General features: G+C 34.1%; 1 protein-coding gene across 4 annotated transcripts in view; it reads left to right on the top strand.

The window, feature by feature from the left end:
• Positions 1-14,709, top strand: part of LOC128671177 (uncharacterized protein) — a 90,412-nt gene extending 75,703 nt beyond the window's left edge. For 2 of the 4 annotated variants that reach the window (XM_053747448.2, XM_053747449.2), the window contains one exon: positions 11,043-11,262. In XM_053747448.2, coding sequence (XP_053603423.1) covers positions 11,043-11,128 — 86 coding nt within the window. In that variant the 3' untranslated portion in view covers positions 11,129-11,262. Of the gene's footprint in view, positions 1-11,042 lie in introns of all 4 variants that reach the window. The other 2 variants (XM_053747446.2, XM_053747447.2) reach the window with 2 other exon arrangements.
• Positions 14,710-17,489: the final 2,780 nt, after the last annotated feature.

Below are 17,489 nucleotides of genomic sequence, written 5' to 3'. Positions count from 1 at the left end.
ATAGAAATAACTATAATTCCTTAGGAATAATTCCTTATGGTAAGGAGATGTCTTTACTATATAAGATAAATAAGGTTCTTTAAAGAATATATTCCAATTCAGCGAAAAAGTTACCTTTTAAAAATGAGGTAATTTCGAGAAAAGCACCTTACCCGATGAGACGTCTGACCGTTCACTGACAAACTACTAGCGTAAAAGGAAATCGTAACGGATATGATAAACGTTTGCAATCCGGCCCCGTTCTTGCTCCAATGGTTTACAAGCTTACAACACTTATGGACCATGAATCATGTCTCTCAGACGCGATATTGTATACTTTTTTGATACGTGTTTATTTTCGCATCACATTTGATATATATGTAGTATCAAAATTTGCCAATTTGTCGTTATCAATCAATTTTCATCTTAAAGTTTTTCGATTATCATGGAATGTAGGTAGGTATGATTTGTACTTTAAAAAAATATAAGTGTCGATATCGACCATTATTTGGAGTAAAATATTTCACAAACGGAACCTTTAGGGTTATGAAAAATATTTATTAAAATATTTTAATTATTATATTAAAGTCAGATGATGATGCAGAACTGTAAGTACATACTGTCTGTAAGTACTTTTTCTTTAAAATTGAGTTTTAAAAAATATTTTCTATCTGTTCTTTATCAAAGCGAAAACTCAAATCGTTAAAATATTAATATTAGCATAATATTCATAAGTTTATGACGTAATACACTTCATTCATATATCATTGCAAGGTATTAGATAAATCGGTTTATGTGTTTAGATGAGTGGTTGTATGTATCACGTGAATATAATCATGTTTCATGCCAGTTACATATGTAAAAAGTTCTGATGAACAAAGGCATCACGGGTGAAGTTAGCAAATGTAAACGATCCCTTTTGTAACCTACTTTAGAATTACATTCCGAGCAGAGTTCTAAATGAAGTGTGGAAACATGTAAACGTAGAAAGTTCCTAGAAGGCCCTTCGACTAGTCAGGGTTTTGCTAAACATGCTAGTTAAATTATCAAGCAAAAAACACTTAGTGCAGTAAGCATGTATTTATATTACTGAAAATTTCATGAATGACAATTCATAACTTACAAAAACTAAATTCATACATATCACACTTATACATCACGGAATAAAATTGATTCTCGCCACGTATGAAGATCGACCGTAAAAACCTGTTAGAATAATTCAATGGGGTTGCCATTATTCTTATGATATTAAGGCAAGGTTCGTAGTAATTTGAGCGATCGCACATTGCATACAGAAGTATCATGAAACAATTACTTTCCCTATCCATTCTGTCTCTGGATATGTTATATTGTATAGCTTGATAATATAATAGCTTTTGCCAGTGTCTTCGCACTCGTTAATTTCAGTTCTTAAAAGAAATCGAAGTAAAATTTCAGTTATTCTTTTATCGCGTATTCTAAGACTGGTAAATTTTATTTATTACTATATGATTCAAATTCGTATTTTTTCAGATCTTTAGTTCAATTCCCCGCTTCTCGCATCGAATTCCGCTGTGAAACTACTGAGCCCATGAATATTGATTTAATTTAGATACGTCAACTATATAAAGACCTTAATATTTTTTTAGCTGCTCGTCTATACAGAGCAAATAATTATGATCATTTTCCATTGCTTCAAAAAATATTATTTGTTTTCATGTATGGTTCATATTAAACGTGTATGATTATTGTGAATATGTATTTATCTGCTACTGGTTATCTGTACATTTTATTAAAATTAACATTTGTTTTAACTGTACCTTTTACCTTTGCGAAAAAATTTATAGAGCGATCGGCTTCTTATTGTTTTGGAAAGATGAAAATACTAATTCTTGTTTAATTACTTACTTGACCTTACAATATCGTAGATTATATATCGTAGACTTTGGCTAATAATAAAATAATAATGGTATCTTCTACTTCTTAGAATCAAAACATGGAGGCGGAGTAATTCGAATAATCTAAAATTTCTGTTGTTTATATAATAAACTAGCTCCCCTCTGAATCAACAAGTACATCAATTTGATTCCCCTCAAATAAATTAGCTGACAAGGTTTACTGTTATTGCAAGACTGTATTTTCTCGGTACTTTTTTGTTGTGTTTCACTAAATTTGTATAAAATTATTTGTGTGTATTGTGCCTTTCTCAGGTGCCATCATAATTTATTTGATGGCTTAAACCCCTTTGGTCTACTTAACAAAATATTCGTTACGATCGTGATTTAAGTCGTAGGGAGACTACTATGCTGCTAAGGATTTTCAAAAATCCAGTTGGATGATACGTTACAACAAGATACGATACGATAATTTGAGATCTTCGACAGGTCATTCGACCACCTGGGCGATAAGTGTTTGTTTGCCAGTTTGTGGTGGCCATTCGAGAATCATTCTACAACATCAACCATTTTGCTACTCAACAGTTGCACTATAGTTTGATTAACTGAGCTACTAGTGCTACAGTGTTTATTGTAAAACACTTTTCATTCAGGCTCTGGATATTTTCCATCATTTTCATCCTAAATATATAGCATGATCTAGTTAAACACAACTATGTCTGTGTTCCTATTTATTTACTCGTAGCTTCAAAAGTATTTCAAACTCAAACGAGGAAACGCCAACAGCGAATTCCAGTTCTGGATTCTGCTGCTCAATTTTCAGAGACCATAAAGCTTGATGAGGCTTGTTTGCACAGATTATAAAGCGGTTTGAGCGGAGGCTAATGAATCTGTGTCAATAAGCCGATATCTGATACTTACAGCTACCTACGTTTGTGATCTGTTCTGTTACATAGTTAGGTTCCCTACTGTGCTAGTTTAGGTACTAAGCATGTTAATTAAATACAAATCTCAATTATTGATATCAAAGATATCGACTATGATAAATCTTTGTTTCATGGTGATTGTGAAAAGTTTCGACAGTCAGCTATGTAACTGCAAAATCGCACTAACTCATGGTATGTTTGTTATAAACATTTTCAAACTTTATGACTACTACGTCGATGGATTTTTAGCCTCGGACACTAGATAACGCCTTTTCTTTCAGTATTCTGCCAGTCGTATCTACTGCGAATAAATTATGAATTTCTTTATCACTTTAAACATTAATATTATGTATGTTTCACAAAGATTTACTTAGATTTGTGTCCGTTTTTATGTTTATATCCATGGGATCTGCGATACAAGTTTAGTGCTTAGTGTGGGCCGATGAGTGTTATCCATTTATTTATTTAGTAGCTTTAGAGTTAGTAAATACATTAGCCCGATGTTAACTAAACCAGTCATTGACAGAAAACCTATATTCTGTCCTCAATTACGCACAAGCATGTGCTTTAACCACAGTTTAACTATCGGCGATCCGGTCGTGGTTCCGGTTACATTGTGGCTACAGGATAATAATATTTTCTTTAACGATCCATAAATCTTAAGAGAAGTACCAGTAATATGTGACACGATATCCGACGGCCTTCTGTTCTTCCGTTGTTATATGATTTACTGAGTAACGTTCAAAAATGCTTTATTTTCGTAGTAATGACACCTCTTTTCATTTTTACTTCACTACCATATAATAAAACATAGAATAATAACAATGGAAACGAAAACTTTTCTAAATGTGACCTAAAAAGCGAAATTCTCATTGGAATCATTGCAGCCCGCACCGGGCAGAACCGCTACTCGTAAAAACAAACATTCCACCCGAGAGCATTGCCACAAAACGTCGACGGCATGGAAATATTCTTTCCCTATTACACAAGTCTATAATTGTTTTATTTTTAGAATCCGTTGTTAGTTCCTATCAATTTGTTATTTCTTCCAATTTGTTGGTGTTCAAATATGTAAATAAATTGCTTTCTTTTCAATGTTTATTATTATTTTTTTGTAATGAAATAAACCCATAATTAAAATTAAATCTCGTTCCCTAACCAATTTTATAAGATGTTGACCACGATTGACCCGGATCATTAACTATGACTATTCCAAATTGAATCGAAATTGGCCCAGCGGTTTAGCCATCTCTCATTTTTAATTTTATGCATGTTATTAGTCATCTCAATCAGCGATTCGAGCCATACGAGTATCTTTTTCAAATAGTCATTCTTAAATATCATTTGTCATTTTTTAATATTTTTCTGAAGATCTTCAAGAAAATTATTTCATTACACTTTTTGTCGTTGTGTTTATTTTGTAACGATACAAACAGATTGATTCGTAAATAGAATATACAGTGACATTAAAATAAAATATTTTTCCCACTTTATCTCTGTCTGACTCTGTGCTGTTACCTCTCGAGTAAAAATAAACTACAATTCTAGTCATGCGTGCGAGCGTCATAGCACATGTAATTTTCGGCCGTTAATTAATTGCCGCCGTAAACAGTTACACGAAAATGCCAGTGGATTTGCCAATAACCTTCTTCAAAAATCTTCATGACGCTTTCATTTCCGCTTTTGGACGTCTTGCCGTCATTTTTTATTTTAACCCTTCTCATTTCCTTAAGTCATCGCCTTAGCAAGTCCCTGTGTCTTAGTGTTCGTCTGCGAAAAGTAAATTTAATCAAAACGTACAATTTACAAGGAAATCGAAAAAAATGTGAATATCATATACCAAATGTATGTGTATAAATGAGAGGCTTGCTTATAAAATACGTACTTTTATCCATTGTATTTTGGATTACTAAAAAAAATTATGTTATGAGTTATGAGTTCTTTCCTTTCCCTATAATTAGAGCAAAAAAGCAATATTTTATGTTCGTAGATGCTGTCTGATAGCTCAATCACATCGACCCCCACTTTTATTAAGCAAGTCATTTAATTTAAACTCTACTTTTGTTTGTTTCGTTCGTAATTCAAAAATGTTTGAATATTAAAACGAAATACGAGATTCGAAGTCTACGAAGACTTTTCAAACAAAAGAAACAGATAAGGCATACCAAAATAATAATAAAGTCAGTCTTGGGAAAATAGGGTTGCGTTGTATAATTGAAACAGATGAATTTGCCAACGCGCCCAGTTTGGGTCGCGGCCAGACTATCCAATTTAAGTGGATTGGCTTCGCGTTTAACTCTCGAGTTAGACTTAAAAGCAAGTTCTACATGTTTTAGGCCAAGATTTTTAATAGTTCTGGTTATTCTTATTCTCTTTCGTTTCGCTCTTGGCATAGTGGTCGTGAACACATTGAGGCATCTATATTGGTATTAAAAGTGGACACAGATTTCTTCACGATCTCCCGCCATTTCTTCCTGTTTGCAGGCTGTCTGGCGCACTCTGACACGCAATTTCCCACTGTTGATTTCACTTGATCAGTCCAGCGCACAGGTGATCGGCCGCGTGATCTGGTTCCCTCTATTTTTCCTTGTACTACCAGCCGCTGATGTTCTGGTTATATACTTGTATTATTCGGATTTCTGTGGGTTTTTGATGTGTCATATGATTACAACATCTAAAGAAATGTACTTACGATCAACATCAGATCCTGAGCATTTACATTATCATGTCATATTAAATACCCCATCTCGCTAAGTTTGTGTTCGTGCAGGCTAATCTTATAAACTAAGTATTGTATAAATTTACATAATGTTTACAACAAAGAGGCTGAGGCAGCATTAAATTTCTCATTTGCTAAACGGAAGATAAAATATTAGTACTTAAGTCATTCCGACATGTCGTTACATTTTATCTTCCAAGATGTAGATTATGAATAAATATTTACATGAAAAATTTTGATAATAAATTGTCCTCATATATCCATTACATTTCGCCGATATTTGACTTGATATTTGAATGAATTCAGCATGCATTGCTGAAACTTCGCGTCAGCGTTCGACGATAGTGTAGAGCCGGTATAAAAAAAATATAAAGCTCGTTTGAAAGTTAAATTATTGAGTCATGGACGGGGTCCAGCAGGTCGCGGCCTCTGATCCCGTAAACTTTTATTGCAATGGTAATCACCCACTTTTCAACCCCTCAACGGTACATTAACACTACCTGCGGCTTAAAGTCACTTTCAGGATTAACATTTTGCTTAAATGTTCCCTTTTTCCTGGTATTTTGTGATTCCAATGTATTTATATATCATGAAATTTATTTTTCTATCGTCCATAATGCATTTTCTGTCACTTTATTCTTTATTAAGTGGGTTTGCAAGAACTATTTGCAGGAAACGATCCATTAGCTCTAATGTTTATTTCAGTGTTGTGAATTGAAATTGAAAGTGGAAACTGTGGAAAGCAATGCACTTTTTCATAATAATTATGAAATGCAAACTGAACTGACATCGCGCCCATTCAAAATGTAATATCATTTGTCAAGCGAGTTAATTGATTAAGGTGGATCAATTAAAACCAAAAAGCATTTTCAAAATAGAACTGAATGTTTCCTCGAAAAATTTAGGAAAAGTCAAGGAAAATATCGATAAAAAAAAAATCATTTCTATTGTGAGCAATGAGAGTGTTTAAACGATAAGTGTCATCAAATAAACGAAACGGAATATGTTTTTAATTTTGGAAATGGTAATATTTTTTTTTTCGCGTTCGAAAAAAAAATAAAGGGCGAGTTGCACCGTTAAATTTGACAGTGCAACCCACCCTACAGAAAGTCATCAATTCCAACTCGGATATACCCGGCCTCGGTGCGATCTATATTGTATACCACGTATGGAAATAAATTCCTTTCGAACCTTGCCTAACAATCTATACAATAATTTATAAATAATATGTACTCTGACAAAATCCTTTCTCCACACATGTTAGTAGATGCTAACAGTGACGTGAAGTAGTTTCGGGGCCTGTTTCAGAGTAAACGTACACATACCTAACTGTTAGTGTAGGTTTTATGACAGTCTGCTTAATTTCTACGAAACTCGTTTAGTTGTGTTATACTTCAAAAAAGAGCCCTATTATTCTATACATGCAAACAATAATATTCTATACATACCAAAATTTAAATTGTATTTTTGCAGCACAGATGTCAGCTTTAATAAGTTTTTGTTGACGATGATGATTTCATTCAATGTGTGACAAGAAATCATGTCCGTCCAGTAAACCGTTGAGGAGTTCCCACGTCTGGAGCCTTTCCTGGGTTCACCATGAAAAAAACACGGAATAAAGTAAATAATAACATTAAAAAACATTAGGCAGTCAATGCTAAAGAATTTTTCGATTTGGTCGAAATAAGTAGATCCGAAGCCATACATTGGACTATGGACGGAGGTATAATGCCAAAAGAGTTTGGAGAGACGCCAGTGCAGTCAGGTGGATACTCAGACGACACAACGGCGTTTACGTTTAATGTATGTATATATGTCGTAGACAGAATAAAATAATGGGCAAATATTATCAAGATGATTCTGGGCTTTTCATGTTGCCTTTTAGCTTTAGGTCACAATCATAGATATTAGAACATGTCACAACCAAATTTATATATTTGTTGTCTTATCTTATCACTATTCTGATATGACTACATTATGTTTAACATGTTTAAGCCCAAAAGTGCATACTTTTGTAAGTATTTATGAATTCAAAGGTCCACTATTGGACATAGGCTTCTTCCAAAGACTCCCAAAATTTAATGTCATAGATACAACTAAAATCTAAATTGTCAGTGCCTAGAATGGAATCAAGGTGCGCAGGCAGAGACAAATCGCAAATCTAGCTTGATCCGATAATTATGTTTGGACCTGTAAATGCACTATAAGTACTCCTAGCTGGCATGGTATCAATAACATAACGTTTCACTTGTTTCTATAAAAATATGGAAACTACAAACTCCGTCCACGATACGCCACGTTGAAGACACGTTAAAAAAATACAAGCAAAAAGCGATTTAATGCAAGTTAATTTCAAAAAAATATTAAAACAGAAATACTTATGTTAAAAATATCGTGGCGGACTCATTTTAACAAAAGAATAAAACTATTGAAAATAGCGTATCATTAATATTTAGAACGAAGCGCCGTCGTCGGAAACGAAGCTCCTGACAATCAGACTTATTGTGTCAGCAAAATTAAGTGGAATACTCATTCTTTTAGATCCCAATGAGCATCAATCAAGATCATTGTAATTTTTGATTCTTCGACGAAACGTGATATAAAAGAACTGTCTTCGGAAAAATGTAAATTCGGTCTATGAAATAAAACAGCCCAAAGTGGCGAAGAAGTATCCTTAATTGTCGCGTTTCAGCGGGACTTTTAACAACGTTATCCCTAACCAATTTAAGCTCCCTTAGGGCTGTACTCCAAACAATTAGCATTATTTTTATAATATTCTTTTCGAAAAATTTCATAACTTTCTCGTTATGCCATGAAAAGTAACCGTATTTTTTAAATGTTTTCAATTGAAAAACATTTAACTCTGCTCTCGCTCCGGAATTTCGATTCAGTAAGATTTTGTTTTTTACTTATAAATTCAGCTAATATCAGTGTTTCTTTTCTTATTCGAAAATAGATCCCATGTATATCCGTAATTTGAGATACAAATTACGGATATACATGGAGTAAACAAAAAGGTTTTGAATGTACACCATATTGGAAACATTTTTATTCTAGTAAAAAAAAATATTTTTCATTTCTCACACTCGGAAAGTAATTTATGTTTGATCCCAACTCCCAATAGCGCGTGAGAAATGCGGCAACCCACTCTCGCTCGCGAAAAACATGGCGATTGCTATGCACTTGAGGCCGGAGAGTTAATTTTAAAAAATTTTCTGAATTAACCTGGATCTCTGGCGATATAAGAAAATACTTCTATTGATTGGAAAACCGTGACACGCTAATAATCCCATTCGTGAATTAACAACGCACTTTCCTATAATATAATTTTCCCATAATATTGGAATTTTTAACAACATTATTTACCTAAAGTATAATGTTTCATTTATGTGCCCTACTAGTTGAATTCTGGTCTCGGACTCGTCAATTCTGCACGAAGAGATAGAAATTGTAACACGGGTACTCAATTTCCGTCAGTGACAGCCCCGTCTTGCCGCCACGCGCCTCCGCTCGGAACTCGGTTACTGGCTACACCTCGCTTCCTGTGCCGCAATCACCTTATTGCTTAAGACGGCACATGTACATGTCTATATTAATTTCTAAAGGTTTTAATGAGGTACTATTGTAAACTTCGTAACGGTAAATACGTTCAAGACATGCTATTTTATAATGATCCCGTAAATCTATTACTTCACAATCAGCTACTTAAAACTTATGCATAACTTTATTTATATCAACAAATTTATAGAAGTTGCTGAATCAAACAGGGGAAAAGTTTACGAAAAGCTTACTATCGTTATGTTCTCTTGTGAAAAAAAAATCAAATCTTGTTTTCAATAACATCGATACAAATGTTACCTTTCAGTCGCTCCACACATTGAGCTAATTGCAGTCAAACGATATTCAATTTCCTTAGCTGTCATCATCATCATGAAGTTGACTCGTGAATGGGTGGGCCATTTGAAGTACCCAGAAGAAAAATGGGTTATCGATTTGCCCAAAGATGGTATAAAGCAGGCATAAAGAGCACATTGAGTTTGACTTTTGATTGATATAATTGATGAGTCTTTAAACTTATCAGAAACGGGACGGATTTGTGTACACCTGCGGTACCTAATTTAAAAGCGACAATACGGTGTTGGCACTTCGTCAGTCTTCCCTCCACTGTATTTGTTTAGGGCTATTAATGTTTCGTCTCGTTACCAGTTTTCGCATCACTTTGAATGGGGACATTAGTCTCAGTCGGTTTATGTTGGTTGAAACTTCAGGCAGGTAGGTAATTAAATAGAACGTTCATCATGAATACTGAATAAAGTGACCTTTAAAGTCCTCCATCCTCCTTATACATAATACAAAATAGAGTCCTGTGCCACTTCTGTCTGTCTGTTGATGTCGATAAACTCAAAAACTACTTCACGGAGTTCATGCCATTTTCACCAATATAAATAATATGATCCTTGAGGAAGGTTAAAGTGTATAATTTATTATGTTTTTACCCGAACGAAGCCGGGTGGGAAAGTTTTATTGGACGAAAATATAAAAAGTAGCATATATTACTTTAGAAAATTTTGTCTATCTCTGCGTTAAATTTCATTAAAATCAGAGTTCATCCTTACAAACATCAGAGTTATTCATTACAAAAAGAAACAATTTTTTCTCTTTATAATATTAGTATGGATAGTATAAATATGGCTGTTATTTTTTCTTTCATTACGCTTGGAAAAAAATCTTATTTCCTTTATATACATATTACAGAAATGATATTGGAATTGGACACTAAACTATGCAACTCTACAAGATGTAGAAGGCAACGTGTATTAAAAAACCAAATACATAACGAGGTAACACCCTAAATTGCATGATTAGTACGTTCAAAAGTGTTATTTATTTGTTAACTCTTTATCGAACATAGAACATAAAACCAATTTACAAACGATCATTTTAATTTTAGAAAAAGAGATATATACTTACTTACAAAAAAGGTAAAATGATCTTTTTAAATATTGAGTTTACAAAGGAGACTAATAGGATAGACCTTTATTATAAATTCGATGGACAGATTGCGTAATTTAGAGTCCATCAAAAGATATTTATCGGTTAAAGTTTAACGAACTGAAAGAATTACAAATTATGTTACCTTTCTTGTTCTTGTTTGATTAATTATTACATAAAATATTAAAAAGTAATACTATCACCATTTGCTGTTTTAACGGAATAACATTTAAGTTCTACTAAATCTTCCGCTAGCTAATATTAACAAAAAACAGAGTGATATTAACCATTATTTAGCATATACCTACTTTAATAAACACCAACAACCCTTTTTTGTTCGTATTCATTGAATTAGAACGACCCTTTGAATGTTACTAACCCGTAACGGACCCACACGATAATAGCCCTAAAGAGTGTTAACCTGTTTGATACAAGTCCGAACACCTTAGAGTGGCAACCAAGTAGTCTAGCAAGAGAAGTGTGGTCCCGAGCAAAGTCCTCCCTAGTACAAACAGTGGTCGATTCTGGTTAAGCCGGTATGTTTGTCCGCAGTTCGGCAGGAGAACGAGCGCATGATGCACGACGTCCAGCTGGCGGGGGCCTTAAATCGCACCCAGTCCTTGGAGGCATTGCGCTGACGCCGCGCTACTCGCCGCGACCGCGCCTGGACCACGTCCGGCCGGCGGCCGCGCCTCCCGAGGAACCCGTTGACACCGGCGGCCCGGACCCGCCCGAGGACGTCCCGCCACAACCCCGGCAGCCGGTGAGCGAGGCCGTGTCTCCTGCGTGAGCGCACACGCCCAACACACGAAGGTGACGCACAAACTGCCAGGAACAGCGCCGGCTGTGACTATGTGAACCGAGAGAATTTTCATAGATTAAAGTTTCGAGTTGGTGACGTTGCAAGGTGTAGGTAGCTAATGTGAAATTGTGAATAGTCAAGAATGAAATGTTATTTGTTGAAATGTATCAGATAGGGTATAAAAGACGAAAGGTCAATAAATCCACGTTAGGCCATATGCAACTGTCGTAAGTTAAGACTACAATTGTGGGCTAAAGGAAGAAATTTAATTTGGAAGGTGTGTGACGAGTCAGACCTTTTGAGTATAAAATTATGAATGAGTAAACCGTTTAGTTAAATAATGAAGACGATTGTAGCCGAATTAATATTACGAATGACTTTGTCCAAATAATTTGCTAAACTCGATCATAGATTACGCAACATCTAAGTTAGACAACCTTGGGATCAATCTTACAGAACGGATAATAAATTACATTTCTTTCTTGAGCTAATATTAGATTATAATAAATGTTGATATTTGAGGTGAAATGATGCCATTTCGAGCACATTGAAATATTCTGGTATGAAGGCAAATGCCTTTGTTATTTATTAGTAATTGAATCAGGTGTTAACTATATAAATTATATATGGTAATGAAACTTTTAAAATTCCTATATTTTTATCAATAATTGCACACACATTTTGTATAATTTAAATTAATCACAATATACTCTCACTTATGTAATTCATATCTATTTTATTTCTATATACAGAGATTATTTTACTAAACCTAACTTGTAATGAGAGCCTGACGCTTCAGCACATTTTTTTAGTTAGATACTGAAATTCGAGTCCTCACAATTTAGTCAAAGAGCTTTCAAAACTGTGCTTAATCTGTTAAGAATAAGAGCTTTTTGTAAGTAGTTGATGTAGATATATGTATGTGCAACGACAAGTGTTCTGTCGTATCGGGAAACAAGGCAATCTCGGGCGATCGGTTTGCGGTTAATCGATTACGTTAAATGCTGATGTTGCGGTTATGTAGAATTGTGTGGTTAAAGCCTCGTATCCACCGGGAATAATAATCAATCGTGCAACATATCCACGATATGCAATTAATTTTTAACAGTTATATTGAATGGAATTACTTACACAAAATTTCTCAATACATTTCAGCCGAAAAAAGATTGGGCGATACAGTGGTCTAATTTGGTCATCGTGCTATAAACAGTTAAGGTAAATAAAATTTTACAAATCGACCTGTGATGTTTATCTATATCTATATAAAATATAGTTATTATTGAGCTCCTCAGTCAACTCATAATCCATGGACATGTAACGAAATTAAAATGAAATTAATCTATTGATGATAATGATCCACAGACATGTCAAAATTTACTTTGGGGCAACAAAAAAATTTGAACTTCCTCTGCTAGAGCGATTGGAAGCGGCAAGACAATGTTGCGAGACAATCTTACTTTTTTTCAAATGCATCTTCGTTGTTTGATTCAGATCACGTCTTAATTCTTTATGGTGTAGACAGAGCCAAGAGTTGAGAAACTCGAAGATAAGAATCCTGTGGATACGGGGCCTAATAAAGCTCGTGCAACCAGCCCGCATATGCGTCAACCGATGTTATAATAAAATATTCGAACAATTTTTGCTTGTTGACTTTACGAAATAGCAAATTGTTCAGTTGAAAATCAAAATGTGTTGTCGATGTTACAATTGAATATTTAATTGCTAAAATAAAATAGTTCCAGCCAGTGTCAGCGTAGTTGGTATTTTCGAGCATTAACAAATCTTCAATCAGTTATTATAAGAAATTACATTTTTTTTTCTGGAAGAGACGTTAATTAACGCCGAAAAGTTCCAACAGCGACTGACTGGTACTTAATTTTACATTTATATGTATTTTAGGCCTACTGTTTTATGCGATAAGCGAAATGCTTTCGGTCAATTTAAGATACTTATAAATGAACTATTTGTATACAAGAGGGCATATAAAGTAGCTTATCGCTGCAGGTGTGCAGTAGTGGGGGTGCAGTAGGCGAGGTCTGCTGAATTTCGGGCCCAGATTCTGAACGAAATATTGTCTTGTTACAAACATTGATCAAATAAAATAAAACCGGTCACGACCCAAGCGACTTCGTCTGCGTAAAATTCGTATTTTTATTTATGTACATGTAGCTACAGACATATTGGCGGTTTTCAGATTTAATATTTTACAGTACTATGAGACAATATGCTTCTTGCTAAATTGATTGAATGGTCAACAGAATGTATTTAATAAGGAAATGCTCAGGAGTCGGTACTCTTTTCGCTATTTTTTCTCCATTAAATTACGTACCTACTTCTTTTTACTATTGGTTAAATTATTTAATTTCATTACCATTTTTTTAATACAAATTAGAATTATTTTATATAATACAAATTAGAACTGAAAGAATCATTTCACAAAAAAAAATAGTGTTGTGTTTTTTGTTTGTTCAGTGTTTGTAACAAATTCATGACATTACATTGTCGTTGCGAATAATGTTGCGAAAAACGCAGCGGCACGGTACATAGTGAGTACATAATAATAAGCTTCAGAGTTGAATTTTCTTTTCATTTTGTTGGAATTTTTAAAAAACTGAAATTAGCTACACGTTTTGTCCATGAATTAACGTTTATATAGTCTTTATATTTACATTATTGTTTTTAAACATTTCCTTGATACAGTTAGTTTTGTGATACTGACTCATTGAAAATCTCCGATATTGATTTTTAGTGTTTATATATAAAATGTATGTATGAAGTTTGACTTCTGTACTCCGATGTATCGTGGTGGCATTGTTTCGTGCATATTTATCGAAATTTTCCGAACCGCCTCCGCACCTCTTCTGAAGGTATTTCACGTCACATGCTTTCAAAATATTAAATCTTCTCGCTACCGTCGGGTTGTTCATATATGACCAGTGTTCCTACAAAAGAACAATAGAAAAACTGGAAAAATTGTAGTTATTGAAATAAAACTCCTTAGGGATTAGTTAAATTGAGCTGTTTAAAAAATATTCAACCTGCGATATCACCTTCGCGTTGCGGTTAGGATGAATTTCCCGAAATGGGCATGGAGCACTGCTAATAGTTACGAATATGTGTATCGACAATTAATATATGTACTAGATTAATGTAAAATGCGACCCGCATCCCCTCCCATCCTCGTGTGATACGATATGGTACGTGTTCAATCGTTACGTGTATTCTAAGACTTCCCGCGGCGCACGCGCCTGCCAATCATTCGGCTATACTAGAGCAATTCCAAGTATAAACAGGACCTATTAACGTAATTAGTGTTAGAGGGAAAATACAAAGAATTTTATAGTTGTTTGTTGTAAATGTCAGTTTTAATTAATCTATTTTACAGAAAAAATGTTTAATAAAATATCTTTATAAATATGTTGTTGTTTTTGTTTAGTTTAGAAACTGTTTTTCGTACATTTGCCAAATCTGGACAGGCTGGATTAATTATTAAGTATAAGTACTGCGAAAATACAATGAAATGCAAAACATAAAGAACTTATTAATTTTAAAACTAGTTTATTTATTTTTTATTTAGGCACATGAACAACATAAATATAAGACAACCACATTTTACATATTGAAAACTAAACCTAGTGTTTACTTTTATGACAGACGTACATAACATTATATATCAATTTGCTATTAATTATTCAATTTGAGAATACATTTTGACAAGCAAATTAGTATATAAGATAGCCCAGCGCGTGGTCAGAGTTAAGTAAAAAATCAATTTTGCTTGCTATTCAAAGCTCTGTGAATAAAATTTCATTAGTATTATTTCAGAAAAAAAAACGATACACACATGCTTTTTAAGCATGTAAGCGATTTTAATGAGGCAGTTGTTCCCTGTCAACTGTTAATACAAGGTGTGTACCTAAGCATAGTCGTGTCATCATTTTTAACTCAAAGTGAATACAAATTATAATCAACAATTTCAAATGTCGACGGACAACTTTAAAGGCGCTTATAAAAAAATGCTTTTTTTTTCTATAAGCGTCGTTGCAACTTTATAACGCTTTTACGAAAACGAAATTTTGTGCTTCGCATTCCTAGCCAGAGCCCTGCATACTGCATACTATATAATATATACTGCCTGCAACAGCGACGTGACAGATCTGGGATGCATGCTTGCGACCTGCGACACGAAACTACAACAATTTTATTTATGCAACTCCACGTTGCAATATCATCGACGATCTATTGATGATTTTATCAAAGATGACAGCTATAAACATTGTTATATTGTAGGCCAGACTATTGAGAAAACCATCACTGCTTTATTTGTAAATATAACTGCGTATTTCAGCCAATATTTCTAGTTTCAATTTGAATTTTATATGCGATTAAATAGACATTATTCTTAATACCTAAATCTATAGGTATACATAAGTAATAATATTCACAAAGTCGACTGCTTTGTGAATGTAATCAATTACTAAAAGTACAAGTAAATATAAAAAATTGTCTATGTCACACTTTATTCATCTATCTCCACACCAAAATCTATTAATTCATTGAAAAAGGACAAACAAATTGAGTTCTAGAAATATTAAATCTATCGATAGGAATTTGTAGTGAAATTGAGAGTACTTAAATAAAATTATCGATATTACCCAAGGTAAGCAATAACGCGTTATTATCCATAGAGCTTGCTGTAATTTCGGCAACCTTCAAATAGGAACATTGTAACAATATCTACAGGTTGACTTTTTATACATTGGCAATATTTTTGTTTACATGCTCAGTCCATGATTATACAAAATGAAATACCTAAGTTGTGGAAAATTTATGGGTCAGCTGATTTTTTTTCGCGATTTCAAGGTTGCTTCCATACAAAAAGTTGTTCATTACCATCGATTGATGTAGATAAAATAATTCCAATGAATAAGAAATCACCCTGTATAGTTAGTAAATAACCCTTAATTACCGATAGGCAATTTTACTTAACTTGATTATCTACGGTATTGTGATCCCGAGTAATGTAATCGATAAGCAAATATTCTGATTAGTTGAGCAAAGCAGGTTCTCCCAGACAGAATGCCGATCAAGATGCTACGAGTATACGAGAATATTACTTGAGGAATTCTGATGGCAACAAATTGGAATTTAGGTAAGTATTTTGATAGTAGTAATAGCGGTGAAGCGGTGGTAATCCGAAAAGTCCCAAGTTCGAACCCTTACTTGTGCTACATAAATTTGTATACCAATCTGTTTGTTTCCATAGCTTTCGGTGAAAAAAACATCGCCAAGTAACCTGCACTCTAGTTGATAATTTGTCACCTAGTGTGTGAAATGGAGTATGGCAAACCACTTCATTAACATTGCCAAGAGAGTCGTTGTGTGACTTTCATTCCTTTTAATGACCACGAACGTCAGCCATATGGAATACGACTCTGAGGTAAGGAGGATAAGTAGGATAAGTTATATTAGAACTAGCACAAAAACAAACACATAAACATAGACAAAATAAATACTTATGATTACGTCATAACCAGGACTACAAAAAAACTGTTTGTATGACTATTACAGTCATTAGGTTCAGGTGAAATCACCGCTGCACCGACAAGATAAAAGCTTCTATTATGCACGCATTTGTAAATGAAAACTAATGCCAACCATCTTGCGGCTTGTCATCATCTCTTAACGCGATTCACTTTGCGACCTAATCTGATCTGCGTATCGTAAATTCGTACCATCGACTTATTTTTTAGTATGAATGCGATTCATTTTAAGTTCCTAAATTGAACTGAGTTGCATTGGAATCGTTTCGTAAAAGTTGATAGTAGGCCTACTCGAGACAAATGGAGAGGTACAGTGTTACGCGTCTCCAAACAAAATGGCTGACCACGACTGCTATGCCAAAAGCATACGAAGAAGAAGAATGGCTTTTAAAAACATTGCACGCGAAAAAAGATAAATATATACACCGCGGCGAGTCATCAAAACGCTCTTTGTTTTACAAATTTTTATTACCCGTGCATCACCTGTGTTTGACACTTTAAAAGGAGGGGTAAATAAGCGACATTATCACATTAAAATAGCAAGGCCTTATTTGTACAGGGTAGTAATTAACGTTCGTCCTTTTCGACGCCGAAATTTCAACAAAATTACCCATTACTGCTCCAGTCTGATGACTTTTAGAATTTTCTTTCCCC

Source organism: Plodia interpunctella, chromosome 7 (genome assembly GCF_027563975.2).
Source record: "Plodia interpunctella isolate USDA-ARS_2022_Savannah chromosome 7, ilPloInte3.2, whole genome shotgun sequence".
Taxonomy (NCBI): Eukaryota; Metazoa; Arthropoda; class Insecta; order Lepidoptera; family Pyralidae; genus Plodia; species Plodia interpunctella.
Note: the sequence above shows the minus strand (reverse complement) of the source record. Positions and strands in the feature narration are given on the sequence as shown.